Consider the following 19,207-nt stretch of genomic DNA (forward strand, 5'->3'; position numbering starts at 1 on the left):
TGGCCAATCCAGAGGCATTGTACTCCCTGCCAATCACAGGAGCTGATATTGCAAACACCCTTTCCTTCAGTGCCTAAGAGGGCTTTGAGGCCCAAATGCACAGAGTCCTGGGTAGCTCACTGGGATAAATTCAAGCCTTACTGTGATATTCCTAGTTCAGGTCCCAGAATAGCTGACTGTAGGAGATGCTGTGACAAAATGGGGAGAACAACAGCATCTTCCATATACATGTCCATGACCTGCTGCAATATCTTGTTGGTGAACAGAATGAAAGGTTGTTCTCCTCTTCCCAAATCTGGGCATGTGCATCCCTCTAAGAAATATATTCTGGAATCAAATAGAAAATGTGCTTTTGGGGGCACTCTTAACTTCCCTAGAGAGAGCTGAGGCCATTTGCTATACATCAGGCCCTGGTAATTATATGGGTTACATTTACAGTCTCCAGCACCTCCATCATAGACTGTGTGCAGGCAGTCTAAAGGAGCCAGTGCAAGGCGGAGGGTTGTTTTTTTCCGCTGTAGGATGTTTCATTTTCCACCTGCACTCCTCTAATGACACAAAATACCTTCTTCCAAATCTAGCCTTGATCCCCACCCCCACTGCCTTGCTTGAAACCCCCCCACAAAATTTAAATTCAGGCACCTGGCCTGTTCGTTCCATTAAACTTTATTCAACACCTTGCCAATCCACATTCTGCAATGCTTTTGCTGGAAACCTGGAAAGCCAGTTGCTCCTGAGTTTGCTTGCCTGAAGGAGGTAGTACCGTTTGCCAATAAAAACTGGGGAGCATAGATCACTACCCCTCAAAGTATGTAATTCTCTATACACCCATAAATAGCATGTGAATAAAATGTCCGCTTCCATTTTCTTTTTCCTTTCTTCCCCAGGTGACATTGGAGGTCAGATGGGCCTTTTTATTGGTGCTAGTATCCTCACCATTCTGGAAATATTTGATTATATCTATGAGGTAAGTTGTGGTTCTTTCTCTGTTTTGGTGAGTTGCATTTTCTAGTTTACAGACATTCTGAACTTGTAACAGAAGGAAGGAGAGAATGCGGGGCCTCATCCATTGGCTGTCTGGCCCAATTGCCAAAACACCCCTCCTCCCTGACTCCATCAACAGCCAGCCCTTCTTCAGGAGGGAGTGGGACCTTTCCCTGCACAGTTCAACCTTCTACTTCCATGGCAAATGAAATTCTGACATCTGAAATCTTCTGAATTTTTGAATGCAGCTTTTGAAAACTTGAAGTGCAAAATCCAAAGCCAAATTTCAGGTTTCTGCTGCAAACTCAGAAATGGTAGGGTTTGAAAAGCATGAAGCCTTGGTCTGAAAATTGTGTGCAATCAAGATCAAGTTGTGTGCAATAAGTAATAAATCTGGGCCCCAAACCAGTATTCCCAAAACTGACATTAAGTCCCCCACATCCCACCCCAAACGTCAACCTTAATGTTTTTAAAAGTAGGGCCAAAAATAGATAGGACATTTACATGAATATTTACATTTAATGGTCATGGTGTTTTAAATGCAAATAGGAGGGGTTGGGGTGTGTGTGATAATTATCAAGACTGCAGCAGGTGTGGTAGAGGGATTTGACCATTTCTTCTGCATTCCTAATGAAAATTGCTTATTTAAAGCTGTTATTTGCATTGGGAGGAAATCCCCCACCTCTTAGTGCCCATTTTATAGCACGATAATCAAGAAGCACAACTGCCACCATTGGGAGATTTCCTGCCAATGAAGCTAGCAGCTGCAAAAGAACACTTCCTTTAAATCATAACGGGGAGGAAAAGGATAAATCCACCCCTCCCCTGCTGCTGCAATCCCAATAATTATTTTTTTAAAAACCCAGAAACTCCTATTTGCATTTTTTTTTAAAAAATGTGCAAATTAGATGTAAAGATGCATTTAACATGACATCTAGTATGGCCTTTAGAAAAACCAAGACAAAGTGCAGTTTAAAAGAGCGGGGACAGGCCTTTAGGACTGGCTGTACTGTATTCCTCCTCCTTTAAATGGTGGCACAAAGGTGGCTCCCATCATCCAGTGTTCCTCTTGTCTCTCCCCCACCCCTTCCCTTTGCCTTTTGTTTCCTGTCTGGGCCGCTGAAGCTGGCATGACACCAGAGTGAAAGAAGGGAGGTTCTTACTCGCTCCTAGTTCATCCATCTTGGTGATCTACAGATCACCCTGCTTCACATCGTAGAAATGGGCATTTGAAGAGAGATGGGCATTTGAAGAGGGCCGAATGTATCTACCACTGCCTCAGCTTCAAATGAAGGGAGGTACATGTACATAAATCAGGCAAATGATCACCTGTGAGAACTTAAAATAGGTTCTGCCCAGCTACCTTTTCCATGTGCTAGTTCTGTCACAGCCACTTAGCCAGGGATCTTGTTCAGCTCAGCTGAATGCTAGCTCATGAGTTCAGTGCATGCAACTAGGTGCTCTTGAAGAAGCAGGCTTTTCTCTTAAGAAGTCTTTCTAGGGATAGAATGAGCGGCTTTCATGGACAATGGAGGAAGAAGCAGGTCTACTTCATGGAATCCTCTCTCTCTTGCCCCGCCCGCCCCGCCCCGCCCCCCATGCACACCAGCAGCCATCACAGGCTTCCTTGCCCTGCCTTCCTCCAGTGATCCAGACAAACTTTAAGCTAGTCTGTCTGCTTGTTTAAAACAGTGCATGATTACATCTCAGGGTGACTTTCAGATCATGTGAGTTTTGAAACTTAAACAGATCCCGCTGGGCTCTGCAACTACCACACATGCTCTCTTTCACCTCCTGCAGTGTTTGCTTCACAGTTACCCAGGCAATCAGGTCTGTGCGGCTATCATCATGCTACAACATAGATTATGGTCCCGCTATGCAAAGCTTGGTGCCTCTCACAGCTTTCTGATAACCTGTCTTCTTTCATAACAGAGTAAGCACCTAGTCTTAATATTGACTGAAAAATAAGAAAGCCGTGTATTCAGAGTTGTTAACAACTTAGAAAGGGGCTACTTTCACAGCAGGGACCTTTAGCGCTGCTAATCTGCTGGAAGCTAAATTGAAACGGTGATTCTACACAGGTATTTAAACAGTGCTGTATTCCTAATAAAAATCTGGCAAAGCCATTTTCATGAGCAATATACCCTCTTCTCCCAAGCTCCCACTTTCCCCTGCAACTCTCTTAATTCAGGGACAGTTGAATTCTCAGGGGTAAGTTCTGTCTTTACCCTTTCTTTTAAAGTGGCTTCTGCTTCTCAGCTTCTGCCCCTTTATTAATTTTTCCTGTTCACTCACATGACTGCATTCCTGAACTATGCCATAATTAGCCACTTCCTGTCCCTCTGCAAGTGAGAAGGGGTTGCTTTATTGGTTTCTTCTTTGCAGCCATTATAGTTGTGCATTAATATGTATTTATTGTGCAATTGCGATCGCAAAACAAGGAGAAGATATGGTGAAATTGCTCTGGCTCCAAAGAATAAACCAGTAATTAATAGCCCACTCACCTTCCCATGCCCAACAGGGAACAAGAACTGGCCATTGAAGAGGTGATTCAAGAATGCCAAGCATGTGAATCAACAGAAAGCAACTGACAGAAGCTGCTGTAAAAGGAAAGGGGAAGATTAAAGGAACAGAAACCCAAGAAACGTCAATAATGCTTTGCCAGTCCATGTCACAGCAACTGTGTTTTAACAAAAAACTGCCAGAAATCAGGTCTGGAGACAGGCATAAGGACAATATAGAAAACACTGTCATGGAAAAACTCACAGCTAAGGAATTGCCAAGAAATTTGATATCCTTTTGTAAATTTTGTAAACCGGAAAGAGCATGTCCAGGATCCTCCATCACAATATTCCAAAATTTGAACCCTTAAAGATAGGTTACTTTATGCTGTACTGTTTAATGAAAACACCAAGTGAGAATGTATTTTCCTATCCTCTGCTTACATGCATTACTGACACATTTTGTTATATATTTTTGATCAATGAGTCTTGCTATATGTTCTCTTATTTATGCCATTGCCCAGGAGAGGGGTTCCCATGGGGGGGGGGAGGTATGGTTGCTGTTTATGTTAATGATCCCATCTATGGTTATTAACAGGGTAGTGTCCTGTTCTTAAGGTACGGGGAAAACACATTGTATGTGGTCTGTATTCTCTCTTTTTTGATACTGTACCGTTATTTCATTTTTGTGTTTTAAAATAAGAAAAATTAATATTAAAAAAGAGAGAAAACACTGGAATGAAATGGGTTGCCAATCTGGATTCTTCATAAAATTAAACAAAATAGCAGTGTCCTCTACAGATTAAAAGGTTGTGTGGCAGCAAACTTGGAGGGAAAGTTTTCTTCATTGCTCAAACCATTACAGCCCTGCATCTTCTCATATCTCTTTTTCCTATGTATAATTTCTAAAGAGTCGATCAAATTCCAGTGGCTTCATTCCATACCTTACTTTTGAAATCTGGTTCTGATGCCAGCACTTCTCAAACGTACTTCAAATTTCACAATACTGACGGCACTGAGCAGTGGGGTTAACGTGGCCGCTGACCTCCTTCCGCCTCAGGCACTCATCACTAGATTCAGGGAAAGGATGTCAACTCCTATCCATGGTGACTGCATGGGTACAAGGTGCTGCTGAGAAGGCAAAGAGGGGCAAGGGCATTCCATTCTAATGCACCAATGGTCTTAGAGGCTGTAGCAGATGGCCACCCTTTCAGCACCAGGAGAGAGGCTGCCCCCTTAAGCCCAGCAGCAGCATTAGCCCCAGTCTAACAAGAGCTGTGTGAGAATAGGAAGGAAAGGAGGCCTTGCTGCGGTGTAGGTCAGCCTTTCCCAGCCTTCGGGTCCCCAGATGTTGCTGGACTCCAACTCCCATCAGCCCCAAACAGCATGCCCAGTGGTCAGGAATGATGGGAACTGTAGTCCAGCAACATCTCAGGACTCAAAGGTTGGGGAAGGCTGGTGTAGGACAAGGCTTGCCTTCACCTTTTTTCTTTTTTTAAAAGGAGATATGGGCCCTAAGTGCTGGAAGTGCATACGTAGTATAGCAGCCCCAGGAGTGCACAATCCTCAGTTCAAATCACATCTCGCTCTTAAAGTCATAGGATGGACATAGGCAAGCCACTACCTTTCAGCCGCAGCTCCACATCTGTAATATGAAGATGATAACCTTGACCTGTCTTACAGGACAATTATTAGGATAACTGAGGGCATGTGATGGTGGCAGGATCCAGCCTGCTAATTATATCTATAAAGGGCATGTGTGGCAGTTTAAAAGGCAGCAGGGGGGTTGATTTGATCCTCCTTCCCCCCAAATTCCTACGTGTTTTTTTTCCACTTAACACTGCTGTGTTCTAGTGTTTTTTTCTGGTCCCACCAACTAAATAAAAACAGCTAAAAGCGGGGGGGGGGGGGTAAGGGGAACACAAGTGAAAGGGCTCAGCTCTCCCCACCCACCCATGCTGCACTTTAAATTGCCACCCATCCCACCTTATCCTTGGGATTTGGCAACAGACCCAATTCTGTCAATGGACCTGCTGCCATTACACCTGGTTGACTGTGAGGCAAGGCAGGTGAAGTGCTTTGAACCCTCCAGGTAGGTTAGGTCAGGGTTCTTCTCCCCATGTTGCACAAGGTGGTCTGAGGCTCACAGAACTGTGGTTTGTCTAAAACTGCCCTACTGGGATTTGCAACAGGGACTTCCTAAATAAAAAATTAAAATGAAATCTCAGCTTCATTATGGGTGTGTGCGTGTTTTCTAGCCCATAAGGAAGCAAAGAAGAGTATGTGGACAAGGCCTGGTGACATTTCAGATGTAAGTGGGAGCAAAGAACTGGGCTGGGCTTCCTGTGGCCAGGAGGTGGAGCTTCAGTGCCCGGAATAACTCTTTGCCCCACCGCACAGACTAGCAGAACCGGGATAGATCAGTGGTCTCATGTAAAGCAAACAAGACCAGTCTCCCTGTATCCCCAGGTGGATGGTCTGCACCAAGGTTCTGTTGGGACTAAGAGCCTCACCTTTTCTCCCATTTTTTTTTAGCTGATCAAGGAGAAATTGTTAGACCTCCTCGGCCAGGAGGAGGAGGAAGGAAGCCATGATGAGAATGTGGTAAGTAGGCACGGTCCCCTGCCAACCTTCTGACCCTAAAGCCAGTACAGAGCATACAAGAAGCCGTCACAAACCAGACTGGTGCATTCCTTTGCAAAGTTCACTTTCTGTGGGTGGGGAAGGACAGAGGCACTGTTTGATTTCTGCAATGAGAGATGTTAGGGGCTGGAGTTGACTTGAGGAATCAAGCCCGCTGCCCTAGGATCAAACCTCCTAATCCCAGATGTGGGAGAGCTTCTTGCAGTTACCCCAGTGTTACGGGAAAGACAATTTGCACATGCTCTTCTTTACCTTTGCTTCACATTGTTCAGGGTTGAGTGAGTCCTGGGCCCTGGAGCAAATAAGCCGTGATCATGGTGCAACCTAATGCCCTACAGAGCCTCTTTGGAGTTCAGCTGCTAGACAAGGGACAGCATGAAATATTTTAAAATAAAGGTAGAGGGACTTCCTGCAGTCTGCCTGAAACCAGCATGTTCTGATTTTGAAGCCCAGCACCCTAATGGGCGGAGGGCTTTTAATTTTTCATTAGGGCAGGAAGTGTGTTCTGTGCGACTTTAGAGGGGCTGTCCTTTTTACTGTGATTTTCTAATGATCCAGGTTGGCATCATAAGCTAGTTTGGGAGTGGAGCCTTCGCTGAAATTAAACTCAGGTAGAGTCTGAGGAAAGGGGAATTATGCAGAAGAACTTTTATCAAGGTGCTCCATAGGCCTGGCATTATTTCCTTAAGAAAAAAAAGGTTGCTCTGGGAATTTTCAGATTTAATTTGAACCGTCCCAACAAACAGATCACAAACCAATAGCTCTGATGGCCCATTAGAACAAAATCCACAGGGACAGTAAAATAATAGCTTTGTCAGGGCAGAATCAAGGTTCACAAAGCTGTATGCAAGCTTTTGAGTTACACAGAACTCCTCAGGCTAGATAGTAAATAAAAACAGTTAATAGAGATAGCAAAAAAAAAACATTTCTGGGAGAAGGCACAGATATTGTGTCTTGTCTGCAATTTATTTCAGTCTTAAGATGGTAGTGGAAGAAGCCCTTTGCAGAACTTGGGTTCATACCTCAGGTGAACATTTAACACAGTGGTGAGGAAAGTGCTAAGACTGGAGACGAGGGAGCTCTGATCTTAGCACTAAGAACCACAGCTCTAAGATTGGAGATAAGCTTCTGCCAACAACTGCAGCTTGAACTTTGAATCACCTGACATCATATGATGACAGGAGAGTGGCAGGTACGCAGCCCTGCCCACCTGTCAAAATGGGTGTTCTGGATCCAGTTCCCCACCCCCTGTCTGAACACATCTGAAGTTTGCTCACAGAAATGTACACCACCATTAATTTTGTTTGTCATTAAGGCAGCAGTGAGGAATCTGACGCCCACAAGCTTCTTTAGATGACCAGGGCAAACCCTTCATTGGCCCGGCTCCATGCTCCTCTTGAGTGCTTTTGCTTGGCTGGAGTATGTCCTTGACCTGTGATATCCCTTCCTTGCCTGGACGGAGCTCTGTGTGTGGGTTAGAAATGAAGTTTGTACAACAGATCTGTGGTAATACAAATGCTGGGACAGAGATGGACTCTCCTATTTAAATAGGAGAAGCAATAGTAATTCAAGAACTCTAGATTTGGGGTCCTGATGGGATTTTAAAAGTTTGTTGGCTTTCACGTTGGTCAGGAAGATTAAAGAATAGCAAAAACTTTTGGGAATTTTGCGAGCTAAAAAAAGAGACATCCATCATGCTATGTCAAAGGCGAGACTGTTGTTAGCCACAGAAACATAAAGATAGATCAGACCTTTTATGAAACACTCAGGCAGATGGAACTAAGAGGCCTCTGAGTGCACATCAGAGCCCTGACTGTGTGTATAATGTATTTCAATTATTATTTTAGCCCTTTCTCCCAATTTGCTAACAAAACTTTAAAACACCGAAGCTAGCTTAATGTATCTTTGTGGATTTAATATCACATCCTACCTCAGGGCAGGTCACAATATGCTAAATAAATATAATATAGATATGGTCCAGCCAGAGTTAAGCATGAAGAGTGAACCATGTTCTTAAATCTCCCACTGAAATAAATAGGGCTTTAAGTCTACAACCTATACATGTTATCCGACAATAAGCCCCACTTAACATATTTTCATTCTTTACTCAGACTTTCTTCTGAGTAAACATGCGTTGGATCAAGCTGCATAACACAAACGGCTATAGAGTGACATAGGTTTTTATAGATCCCTCAACCCCAAATTTAATCGGTGGTCCAGTTTAAGCTGTCAGCTTTACAGCAGAATCCTGAACATGTTTACTCAGTGGGAGAGATTTCTGAGTTCAGTAAGATTTCCTCACTTGGATGTTTTAAGACGGCAGCTTTTGAAGCTCTCCAAAGATAGTTGCTTTCCAAATGTGATACCGCATAAAACATGCATATTTCAAAGCCAGTTGTTTCAGATTTCAAAGTGCGATGGTTTCCAGGTGTAAAACTCACAAGTGTGTCTGTGTTTAGTTAAAATCAATAAAGTGTCAAAGTACTCAACTTTGTGGCAGGATTATAATTTTAGAAAAATTAAAAGAAGTGCTTTACTCTCCTCCAGTAGAATCAACAGGATTTAAGCATTTTTAACTTTGACTGGATCATGTCCAATATTAGTGTGCACTTTTGGCAATAGTCATATTTGTTACACACGAACACACACACAAATACATGGTTGTCATAACCATTTCCCATAGATTTGCTTCTGGGTTCTGAATTCCTCCCTGAAAACTGCAGGGCATCTTTGGAATCTCAGGATTCAGAGTCTGAAAATCACAAGTGGAAGCATTGCAAATATTTCAAGCTGTTTCATTTAAACTGGAAGCTAGAGCTTTGTATGTCTGTTCCCCACCCCCAGCCTAGCAAGAAAGTTTATTTTTCTAATCTGTTTTAGTTCCAGGTGCCCAATAGTGTGAGGAATTGGACCCTCCCAGTCCCCAAGCAATGATTTAAATAATACATAGCATTTATATCTCAATTGGGTCAAAGCACTTCCCATTCATTATCTCAGCTGTCCTTACAGCATCCCTGGAAGACAGGCCAACATGTTATCCCCATATTGCAGATGGAGAGCTGAGACTGAAAGAAGGATGGTTGCCTAAGGCCACCTAGTGAGTTCATGACTGAGGTGAGATTTGCATAAGGCACTTCCCAGCTTACTGTCTCTTAGCCACTGCACTACACCACCTTCTCTCTCTCCCCCCCTTCTCCTTTCCCAGAGCACATGTGAGCCCTTGCCAAATCACTCTGATCCCATCAGCCACACTGTGACGGTCCCCCTGCAGACAACCCTGGGCACGCTGGAAGAGATTGCATGCTGACAACAGCCCTACAGCACCACGGATGGCCGGATGACAGGGACTCTTATCTCCAGAAGAGCCAGGGATTCTTGCTCAGGTTCGCCCGCACGGGGTGGGGGTGGGGAACGACAATGACAACTGAGGAATTTGCTATGCATCCAACTCTTCTCATTCTCTTCTTGCCAAACTCCAGCAAGAGGCGTCTTGGACTCAACTGCGTCTCTCTGTCCATGTAGGGATGAGAGGAGGAGGGTGTGGGAAGGGGCGGGGGGGGGGGGAACGCCGCTTCTCAGTTTTTGAACTGTAGAAATCTGACAACCAAGGAACCATTTCATTGACTGCCGACGACTGTACAAAAAGAAGCCTGCATGCCAGTCCTTTTGATGGCAATAGCGCCCTCTTTTTTTTCTTTACAAGCCGTGTCTCTGTCCAACAACGCTTACTTTTTTTCCACAACAAAAGCGGAGGCCACGGCACAGACGTTCCCCTCCTGCCCCGCCCCCTCAAGAGTTCACCATTAGTTAACAACACCACAGGCTGAGTTAGAAACAGACACCGTTCCCTTTTGTCTTTGTCTAAATCTGTGACAGGGTCTTGGAGCTCAGCTGAAATCCTTGTGTGGGCCTAGTCATTGGCAGCCAAGGTGACCAGGCTCAAAACAGAATGGCTCACCTCAGCTACCAACGCAGACCACCCCTACACACGGGCACCCACAAACACACCAGCTCTGTTGGCGCTCATAAGCCACAGCTACTTTCTAGTTCAGATTGGCATGTAACACAACATGTGTGTCTCAGGACTGGGGGATTGGAGGAGGCTGGGCTCAAATGACATTCTGACCTACCCTGCTTCTTCATTCTTACCGGTGCTATTAAAGGTGGTCTTGTGGAAGGGGCCAGTTTGTATTGTATCTGTTTATTTGCGCCTTCATGGACCTTCAGCCAGAGCTTGGGACCTGTAAGGCGGGGGTGCCTTTTTATTCTGTTTCAAATTTGCACACTCTTTATTTTGCTTAACACCAAAAAGAGAAAAAAGCTCTCTGTTTAGCTCTTTGTCAGCACCCTCTTAACATTTTAATTGAGTTTCATCCATTGTTGTTACAGTGAGCAACCCTGCAAGACACAGTGGCCCCCTCTTCACACATAACACTAAGCCAACAAAGATTTGACCATATGTCTTAACCCATCAACCTTGAATAACTGTGGTTTGTTTGGCCACCCCGTTGCAGATGCTTGCCAAGATACAGGGGCACTAAACAAGAGCTTCTGGAAAACAACGCTTTGTAGAAACAAGCTGTGGTTTGTTTGCTTGTCTGCAATAACTCACGGTTTCTTGAACAAACCATGGCTAAAACAAACCATGACTTAATGTTATGTGCAAACAGCCAGTGAAACCACCATACCATCATTAAGAAATGACATCGTGTTGATTGTGTGATATCTTAGTGTGTAGATCAGAGTCACTGATTCTACCGAAGCTTGATGACATCATGTCTCACACTATCTCTTTTTGTGTGTGATGTCTTGATTGGCTGTGTGGCCCCATGAGATCTTGCTTATGAAACTTCAGTGAGCATTCGAAGCTGATGATTTTAAACCAAAAGCAGGATATGATGGGAATTGCTATGGGAAAACGGCACCCAATTTCAACCCAAACAATAATTTAAAAGTACACACGTTACAGCTGTTTTTTGGCTTCCTTTGGAAGTTCAATTTCAGTAAGAAAACAACCACAAAAAGCCCTTTTTTCTTTTATATCAGCTGTTCAGAAGGCAACATCCAGATAAAATGAAAACTACTTACCTCTCATGTTAATTAAGCTAGAAGGTCTATTGATATTGCATAATTGTGGCACAAGGTGTGCTGGCACATCATAAATGCATTGCCCACGTTCCCAGGAATATCAGGGAGCAGTTCCAGGAATAAAAGGATGTTTGATCTGTTTCCAAAGAGTCCTGTGCACTGAACAGCTTTTAAGGATGTAGGGAAGTTAGGGAGGGGGAGATGATTGCAGCTGGAACAAGAAAAAGTGGGTAGATCACTTAGAGTTGATTTCCTGGTAAAGATGACACACATGCCTCATAAATTGCCCGGGAGACTACTAAAAGTGGAAGAGGGGACTTGTGACATAGGTACTATATATATAAATTTGGTGTGTGCAGTGTGCCTACCCAGCTGAGAAAATGGCAAGTGTTCTTTAATGTGGAGAATTTAACAAGGTAACATCCTAATGTAAAAGGGCTGATAAGAAAATGAACATATACAAGTGCAATTCCTTCCCTGTCTACTCAGAAGTAAGTCCCACTGAGTCCAATGGGGCTCTCTCCCATCTACATGTGAAAAGGATTTGCTGTGGATAAAATTTCTGTATTTGATGTATCTTTTTCAAACAACAATTAGCTTCTACATATCAAGCCCAGACCTCAGCAAAACATGATCAAGAACTACATACTGGCCTTAGAGAGTGTTCTGCAGTTCTAGGATACTAAACTGAGGGGGTTGTGTCAAAGCTCAAACATCTTTTCACCATGAATGCCTCCCAATTATTTATATACTGCTTTATATTTTAAAAATATCTAAAGCGGTGCACAGCACAAAATTATAAAACAGAACAAGAAGTCATACATAAAACCACAAACAGTAACATATACAATCTGATAAGTTGCGTGTACAGGTAACATCACTGATCAGGGCATGCCTGTTTGGACAAATACATTTTAAGCATGTGGTGAAAATATAGTACAGTTTGCACATGCCTAATATCTGGAGGGAGACTGTTCCAAAGGGTAGGTGGCATTACTGTAAAATGCCTCTTGCGGGTGGATACATGATGGAACATGGATGCAATGGTGCCCCAAAGAAGGTGTCATCTGCTGATCTCCATTCAAGGTATGTGGGACTTTACCAAAAAGTACTTGATGTGTTGCCTTTTCTCCTTAAAAAAGCAAACAGATCCAACATTGTAATATTTAATAAAGAACCTCTGCACATGTGCCAAACGCTCTGCCCTTACTATTAGCATTCATTTTTATACATCCAAAGAAGTAAAAAAAATCACTGTCTAAAACTTAACCAAAACCCTAAATTACTTTTACCAAACACATCAAATATGATCCTGTACATTTGAGTTGGAAATGTGCCACCAACCTGTTTTCCTGATCCTGAACAAGCTAATTTTATCATACTAAAGATATTCCAATTCCTGTTAGCCACTGAATAGCTGTTGATGTATGAACCGCATACCTGGCATTGTTTAGGAATCTGAAGGGGGAAAAAAGTCATTTTGAAAGGTTCAATCTGGCATCTTAATTCAAAATGGCATCAAATTGTATCCAAACATGGACAAAAACCTCCTCGATCTCAGGAGCCATCATGCAAAATCTGGTTAAAATCAGCAGTTTTGATCACAATCTTGATTCAAAATGGTTTCCAATTGTGTCCAGACATAGATGAAAATCTGTTCCTTCATCTCAGGAAGTGTCACGCAAAATTTGGTGACAATATCTTAAAGAGTTGTCTAAATAAATAGCAAGCAACTTTCCAAAATACAACTTTCCTTAGTCCTTATGGAAATGGACTGCCTTCAAGTCAATCCTGACTTATAGCTACCCTATGAATAGGGATTTCATGGTAAGCGGTATTCAGAGGGTTTACCATCGCCTCCCTCTGAGGCTAGTCCTCCCCAGCTGGCTACGGCCTGCTCAGCTTGCCACAGCTGCACAAGCCAGCCCCTTCCTTGTCCTCAACTGCCAGCTGGGAGGCAACTAGGCTCCTTGGGACTATGCAGCTTGCCCACGGCTACACAGGTGGCAGGCCACGTAACCCCTGAACCACTCATTGTGTGGGTGATCTTTAGCTGGCCCTTGACAGCCAGGAGACACAAGCGGGAATTTGAATTCACCGACTCTGGACTCCCAGCCAGGCTCTCACTGTGCTAGACCAGCTATTTAGTCCTTCTAGTTGGTTCTATTTTTTTGTTTAAGTGAGATCAATAATTCCCATGAAAGTTCAGAATATGATTAAAGATGAATACTGCAAGAATGTGTATCTGCTATATTACATTCTTGCAGCATTCATCTTTAATCACATGAGCTTCCATGGAAATTACTGGTCTCAGTTAATAAAAAAATACAACTAGGGACTAAGAAAAGATTATAAACAAGTCTTCTCTATATGGATAAGAATTTCCAAAAAATCTGTATCTTCTTCAAGCATGTCTAATAAATATGGATCTGTTCTAATTGCCTTGCAGTGTCATAGGTTCCTGGACAGGTTCGGCTTAGTTTTCATGGGGTAATGCACCATCTAAATCAGGTGTGGTTAACTTGTAGCCGTCGCCACCACCACCACCTCAGTGTTGTTGGACTCCAACTCCCATCTTTCCTGACCGTTGGCCATGCTGGCTGGAGCTGATTGGGAGTCCAGTACCTGGAGGGCCACAGGTTCCCCACCCCTGTTACAGTTATTTGTGGTACTGAGTTCTTAAAGTTATAACTCACAGTGGCACTTGCATCCCATGACTGAGCCTTGCACCAGCACATCATAGCCAACTATGCCCGCTTGCTTTCATCACTGGTATTTACTACCTAATTAAGACATCTGCAACCATAAGAATTCATGCACTGTCTGTGAAGCGAAGTCCTGCTAGAGTCAACTGAGGGCACTTCCAGATGACCTCTTTCTTGAGCATTCATCCTGATTTGTTTGCAGCGAGATTAGACAACCTTGGCTATTTAATGAGCATTCATTCCAATATGTTTGTGGGGAGGTTAGACAGTGCATCAAGCAAGTGTTGTCCCATACGTTCCAGTGCATTTTCCCATTACTTTCCTTATTGCAATAAGTTTTGTTCTTGTGGGGAAGTGGGTTTGTTGCACAAGAGCTCCCACTCAGCTTTAATTGTGCAACCTGAATTTGCCAGTATATGATTGGATCCCACCTGAAAACAGCAACACTCTGGAAGCGTCCCGAGTCTTCCCCAAGACTTTCTTCACAGAACTACCCCCTTTCCCCATCCTGTATATGTCCATTCAGAAGTCAGTCCTGTGGAGTTCAGTGGGTCTTACTTCCAGGTACAGCGTCTAGAACTGCAGCCTTCACCGTTTCTATGAGTTTCTCATCCTCATTTATTTGCAGTTCTTTTTTCACACAACAGCACCAGATAAGAGTGACTGAAGTCTCTTGAGCTGTGTGATCCTGCCCCATCCAGTCCAGAAGGCAAAGTGTCGAGGCAGGATATGATGGCCCTCATTTTACAGATAAGGAGATGGTTCAGCAGAAATTGGAAGAAGAGCTCTCCCAGGCCAGTCTTCCACACAGTGTTATGTGTACTCCCTGATTCTGAAATTATGCTGCAGCAACTAGAATTGAGTACAAAATTAGGCACCATGAGAATCTCATGAAACACTACAGGTGCCCTCCCTTTAACAGGCATACTCCCTCCTCCCCTGGGAAGTATAGGGCCCTCTGGTTCAGTTCTCCCCCAAATTGCAATTCCTCAGGTTCTGCTCTGGGCAAAACCAAGATTGTCAAACTGCTGTAAAACCAAGGCAACTTTGTATGCCCCTTGGCCTTTAACTGATCTGTGAACCACTCAGCAAATTGAGCAGCCTTCCCCACTTGATGTCCTCCAGATACTGTTGGTTTATAACTCTCATCACTCCTGACCATAGACCATGCTGGCTGGAGCTGATGGGAACAGTAGTCCAAAGCATCGGAGGGCACCAGGTTGGGGAAGGCTGAAATAGAGCCACACTATGTCTCTGTGATCTCTGAGGGCATATGTGCAAGCACACCCACAGTCCAATACTTTTTTAAGGGAGATGGCTAGCCTTGGAGAAACAGACCCATTTCTCACATCTATCTCTTAGGGGCCTCTCCATACCTTTTTTGGGGGGTGGAGGGGGTATTTGGCAACATGTCCTTGATGCAATAGTACTGCATTGGTGGTGGGTTTATACTGGATCATCCACACATCATTCCACTTCATTCTGCTGTGCTTCCCCAATGTTGTTGCATTATTGCAGTTTGGAGGGGCACTCTTGCACCACAGCACAACAGAAGCCAGACAAAAAAAAATAAACTGGAACATTTGTGGTATTAAAACTTACAGGATTCCAGCAGGAAATTATAAGATGTGCATTGATTGGAAACAAAGCTGTATATCTACCCTGCAACATTTGCAGAAGCAGACAGTATTGAAAGCAGGATCATGTGTAACCACCTTGATACCATCATGAGCATAAATCATCATGAATGCGCAATAAAAAGGATGTCGGGGGGGGCTAATCTTCCCATCACTTTTCCCCATAGAATTGTACACGTTTGGAGATGGCTACTTTTAAAAAACAACACTTCAGTTAACCTTCCAGCATCTCTTTCACCACTATTAATATAAAAGTAGGAAAGGGGTGGGTGGGCAAGCAACAAAGGGAGGACGCTTCTATTCTGATCCAAACGCTGCCAGGTTTTGCAAACGAGAAAGGGGTATAACAGCGGGAGTTGCCGTGCTGTCTTGGCACTGACTTTGCCTTCCTAATGATAACCTAAAAGCGCACACTGCTCTCCACAACCCAACCCACCCTGAGGAATTAAAATGTATCAAAGGAATCAGGTGCCACTTTTTCTTTCATACCTATGATTATGTACCTGGAAACCTGCTCATTAGTTATCCATGTCGTGCCTCCACATTCTCAGTCTCTGTGCACATTTAAGATTTTCTTTTTTCAAACAGCCATGTCAGCACACTAGAGCTGGATCACATAAAGGAGGGTTTTTTTAAAATTTATTTAAAACGAGGAAGAACACAACCCAGACAGGGCACTATAGAAGTGAAAGTGACAAGAAAGTAATGATTGTTTTGCCTGCTTGGGCCAGCCCTATCATTAGGCAATGTGAGCCAGTTGTTTTAGGTGGCAGATGCAAGGGGGCTGGCAACAGTAGTCCCTCTAGCCATTCCTCCTGAGTGGATAATATCAGGCTACACGATTAATAGCTTATAGGCAAATGCAGCAAAAATGTGGAGGGACAAAACACGCTTAAACCCACAGGATATATTGTACCTTATAACCATTTTTAAATCTCGGATCCCACCTCAGTTCTTCAGGTTTGGAGGTTCTTTGGCCTTCTGGAAAGATGAGGCAGATAGTAGTTTGCACTGTCTACTAATCTGAAATAAAGCCAATTCTGTGTTGTTTGCTGCTGCACCTCAGGTAGCAAAATGACTTGGGATGGCCCTAGGGTGAGCAGAAAGGAAATGTGGACAGATGGGGGTTGCACAACATACTGTGGGATTACATCTGTATGTAGTACAATGCGGCATCATCCACGGTAGGCCAGTGGAGCAGCTTCTCCCACACAAGCTAGAGGGCTGTTCAATGACATTCAACCAGGATTAGCAGAATTTTGAAAACGCATTAATTGAAATGGAAAAAGATTCCCAAGTAAAGCACTTTAAAATGCATGTGTGATTTCAGCCTTAAAGAGGCCCTCAAGGCTTGCTATTGATGAGGAGGAGGATTTGTTGTTATTTACATAGCACCATCAGTGTGCATGGTGCTCAAAGAGTAACCTTAAAAAGAAAGATCCCTGTCCTGAGGGATTTACAGTCTGAAATTCAATGTGGTGGGAGCAACAGAGGATATATATAGTATAAATGTATATATTGGAATACGATGTGCATAAAAATGCACATAGTGAAATAAGATACAAAATACATTATATTTGGGGAAATTGTTTTGCAAAAATGTGTATATTAGGCAAAAATGCATATAAACACCTATATTAAGAGAAATTCACACTAAAATGCTGGTGCAATTTCACCTCTTAAAAAAAATGGAAACTGATACGGAGAGGTGAACTTAAGATTGGAAAAATGAGAAACTGAGAGAAAATGAAACTCAGATTTTCCCATCTCTAGCCCCAATTCAGGCGTTTAGTACGCAAGGCTGGTCAAATTATTTTGACACCTGAGGCAGAAAATTTCCCAAGCACCTCTCCCCCATCCTGCCTATAAAAATAGACAGTTGTCATAAATGAAGGAACTAACCATTTGCTGCCCTTTCATGACACACACAATCAGCTGCCCGAGTAATGGTAGGGTTGGCCATGGAGGGCTTTTAAAATCAGGACAAGGTACACGTACTAAAGAACTAGAAGCAGACCGGAAGCCCTACAGGGATTTAAGGTGGGGCATCACTGTTGGGGTTTATGGGATAAAACAATTATGATGTTCTATTCCTAGCAGAATAAAATGGCTTAAACGGAATGAGCAATAACCAGTCCCACCTCCACCCTCACACAGTCTAGCAGAATAGGCAATCAAGCCTTTTCCAGTAAAGTATATAAAATAGTTTATTTACAAACCCTTCCATGTATACAGTGATACAGGCACAGTTTAGGAAATCAGAAAGAAGAAATGAAGGGTACTTTCAGTTCATAGTTTTCAGCTTCTGGCAAACAGCCCCACACCTACTTGCTCATGGGATAATGGAGAATTCAAAAAGGCGATACAGCGAGGAGGAGAAGGAAGGGGAGCGAAGAAACAACAAACAAACAGGAAACTCCATCACAGCAGACTACAGAATTATCCTGAGTCTGGCCAGAGAAGGCATCTGTACTAAAGCATGTACAGTATAATCATGCCCCCTATTGATAATGTGAGGTTGCCTATTTCCAACAATCACATGGTCAGAAGATGAGGTGAGACAATGGAAGACCAGAGTGGTGGAAGCTGCAGTAGCCAAGGAGAGATTTTAGTAGAGCATGAGAACCAGTGTTCACAGATGGAGTGGATAGGAAGGACTTTTTTGTGTGTGTGCAAAAAGGCAGAAGTGGAATGACTGAGTGGAAGACTGAACATGGGAGTGAAGGAGAGGTAGGAGTCAATGATGAAGCCATGGCTACACTGTGGGGTGGATGGTGACATTCAACAGGATGGATTGAAGAATTTTTCTCCCTCCTAATACTAGAACTCATGTTCATCCAAAGAAGCTAAATGTTGGAAGATTCAGGGCAGGCAACAAAAAGCACTTCACTTAGTGCATAGGTAAATTATGGAGTTTGCTCCTACAAAAGGTAGTGATGGCCACCAACCTGGATGGCTTTAAATGAGAATTAGACAAATTTATGGAGGATAAAGCTATAAATGGCTACTAGCCACGCTGGCTGTGTTCTGTGTCTGAATACAATTTGTCGGAAATCACAAGTGGGGATAGTGCTCTTGCACTCAGTTCCTGCTTGGGGGCATCCTACAAACATCTGGTTGGCCACTGTGCAAACAGGATGCTGACCTAGATGGGCCACTGGCCTGGCCAGCAGGACCTCTTATGTTTTTATTATACTGGCATCTTGATATTATGGGAGTATAACAGGGGAGAGGGCCTGGGAGAGGAGAGGAGAAATTCAGTCATGGATGTATTGATGAGTTAGTCTGCAACCATCCCTTGCCTTAAACCTCCCTGTCTCCTGTCCCCAGCAATTTTTCATGGGGTACAACTCGCCCCATCTGTTTTTCTGGTCCAAACATTTTGGTGCCTGAGCTAAAAAAAGAAAAGAAATCCAAATGGTTGGATCAGCCCTGCCTTCTCCCTGCTAATTGATGAATGGTACAACCCAGAGGGATGTCCTGCAATTCACTGAAGGCTTGTGGATTGTCTCCCAAGAGTCACGAGGGTCTGTCTTCTGCTCTACTGCTCTGCTCACCCAAAGTCTGCCGCCTGAAGCAGCCACCCACACCTTATTTCATGGTAGGGCTGGCTCTGTAAATTTCTCACAGCCTTGCATCATCTAAGGTT

At 43.6% G+C, this 19,207-nt stretch overlaps 1 protein-coding gene across 6 annotated transcripts in view; it reads left to right on the plus strand.

The window, feature by feature from the left end:
* The window catches only part of ASIC2 (acid sensing ion channel subunit 2), a 485,065-nt gene extending 474,458 nt beyond the window's left edge, over positions 1-10,607 (plus strand). The window contains exons 8-11 of one of the 6 annotated variants that reach the window (XR_009758339.1): positions 888-967; positions 6,021-6,089; positions 9,138-9,242; positions 9,334-9,422. Coding sequence is in view for 4 of the 6 variants with exons in the window: in XM_061588636.1 (XP_061444620.1) it covers positions 888-967; positions 6,021-6,089; positions 9,334-9,435 (251 nt within the window). In the remaining 2 variants the exon portion in view is untranslated. The other 5 variants (XR_009758340.1, XM_061588636.1, XM_061588638.1 and 2 more) reach the window with 5 other exon arrangements.
* The last annotated feature ends 8,600 nt before the right edge of the window (positions 10,608-19,207 follow it).

Source organism: Rhineura floridana, chromosome 11, assembly GCF_030035675.1.
Source record: "Rhineura floridana isolate rRhiFlo1 chromosome 11, rRhiFlo1.hap2, whole genome shotgun sequence".
NCBI lineage: Eukaryota > Metazoa > Chordata > Lepidosauria > Squamata > Rhineuridae > Rhineura > Rhineura floridana.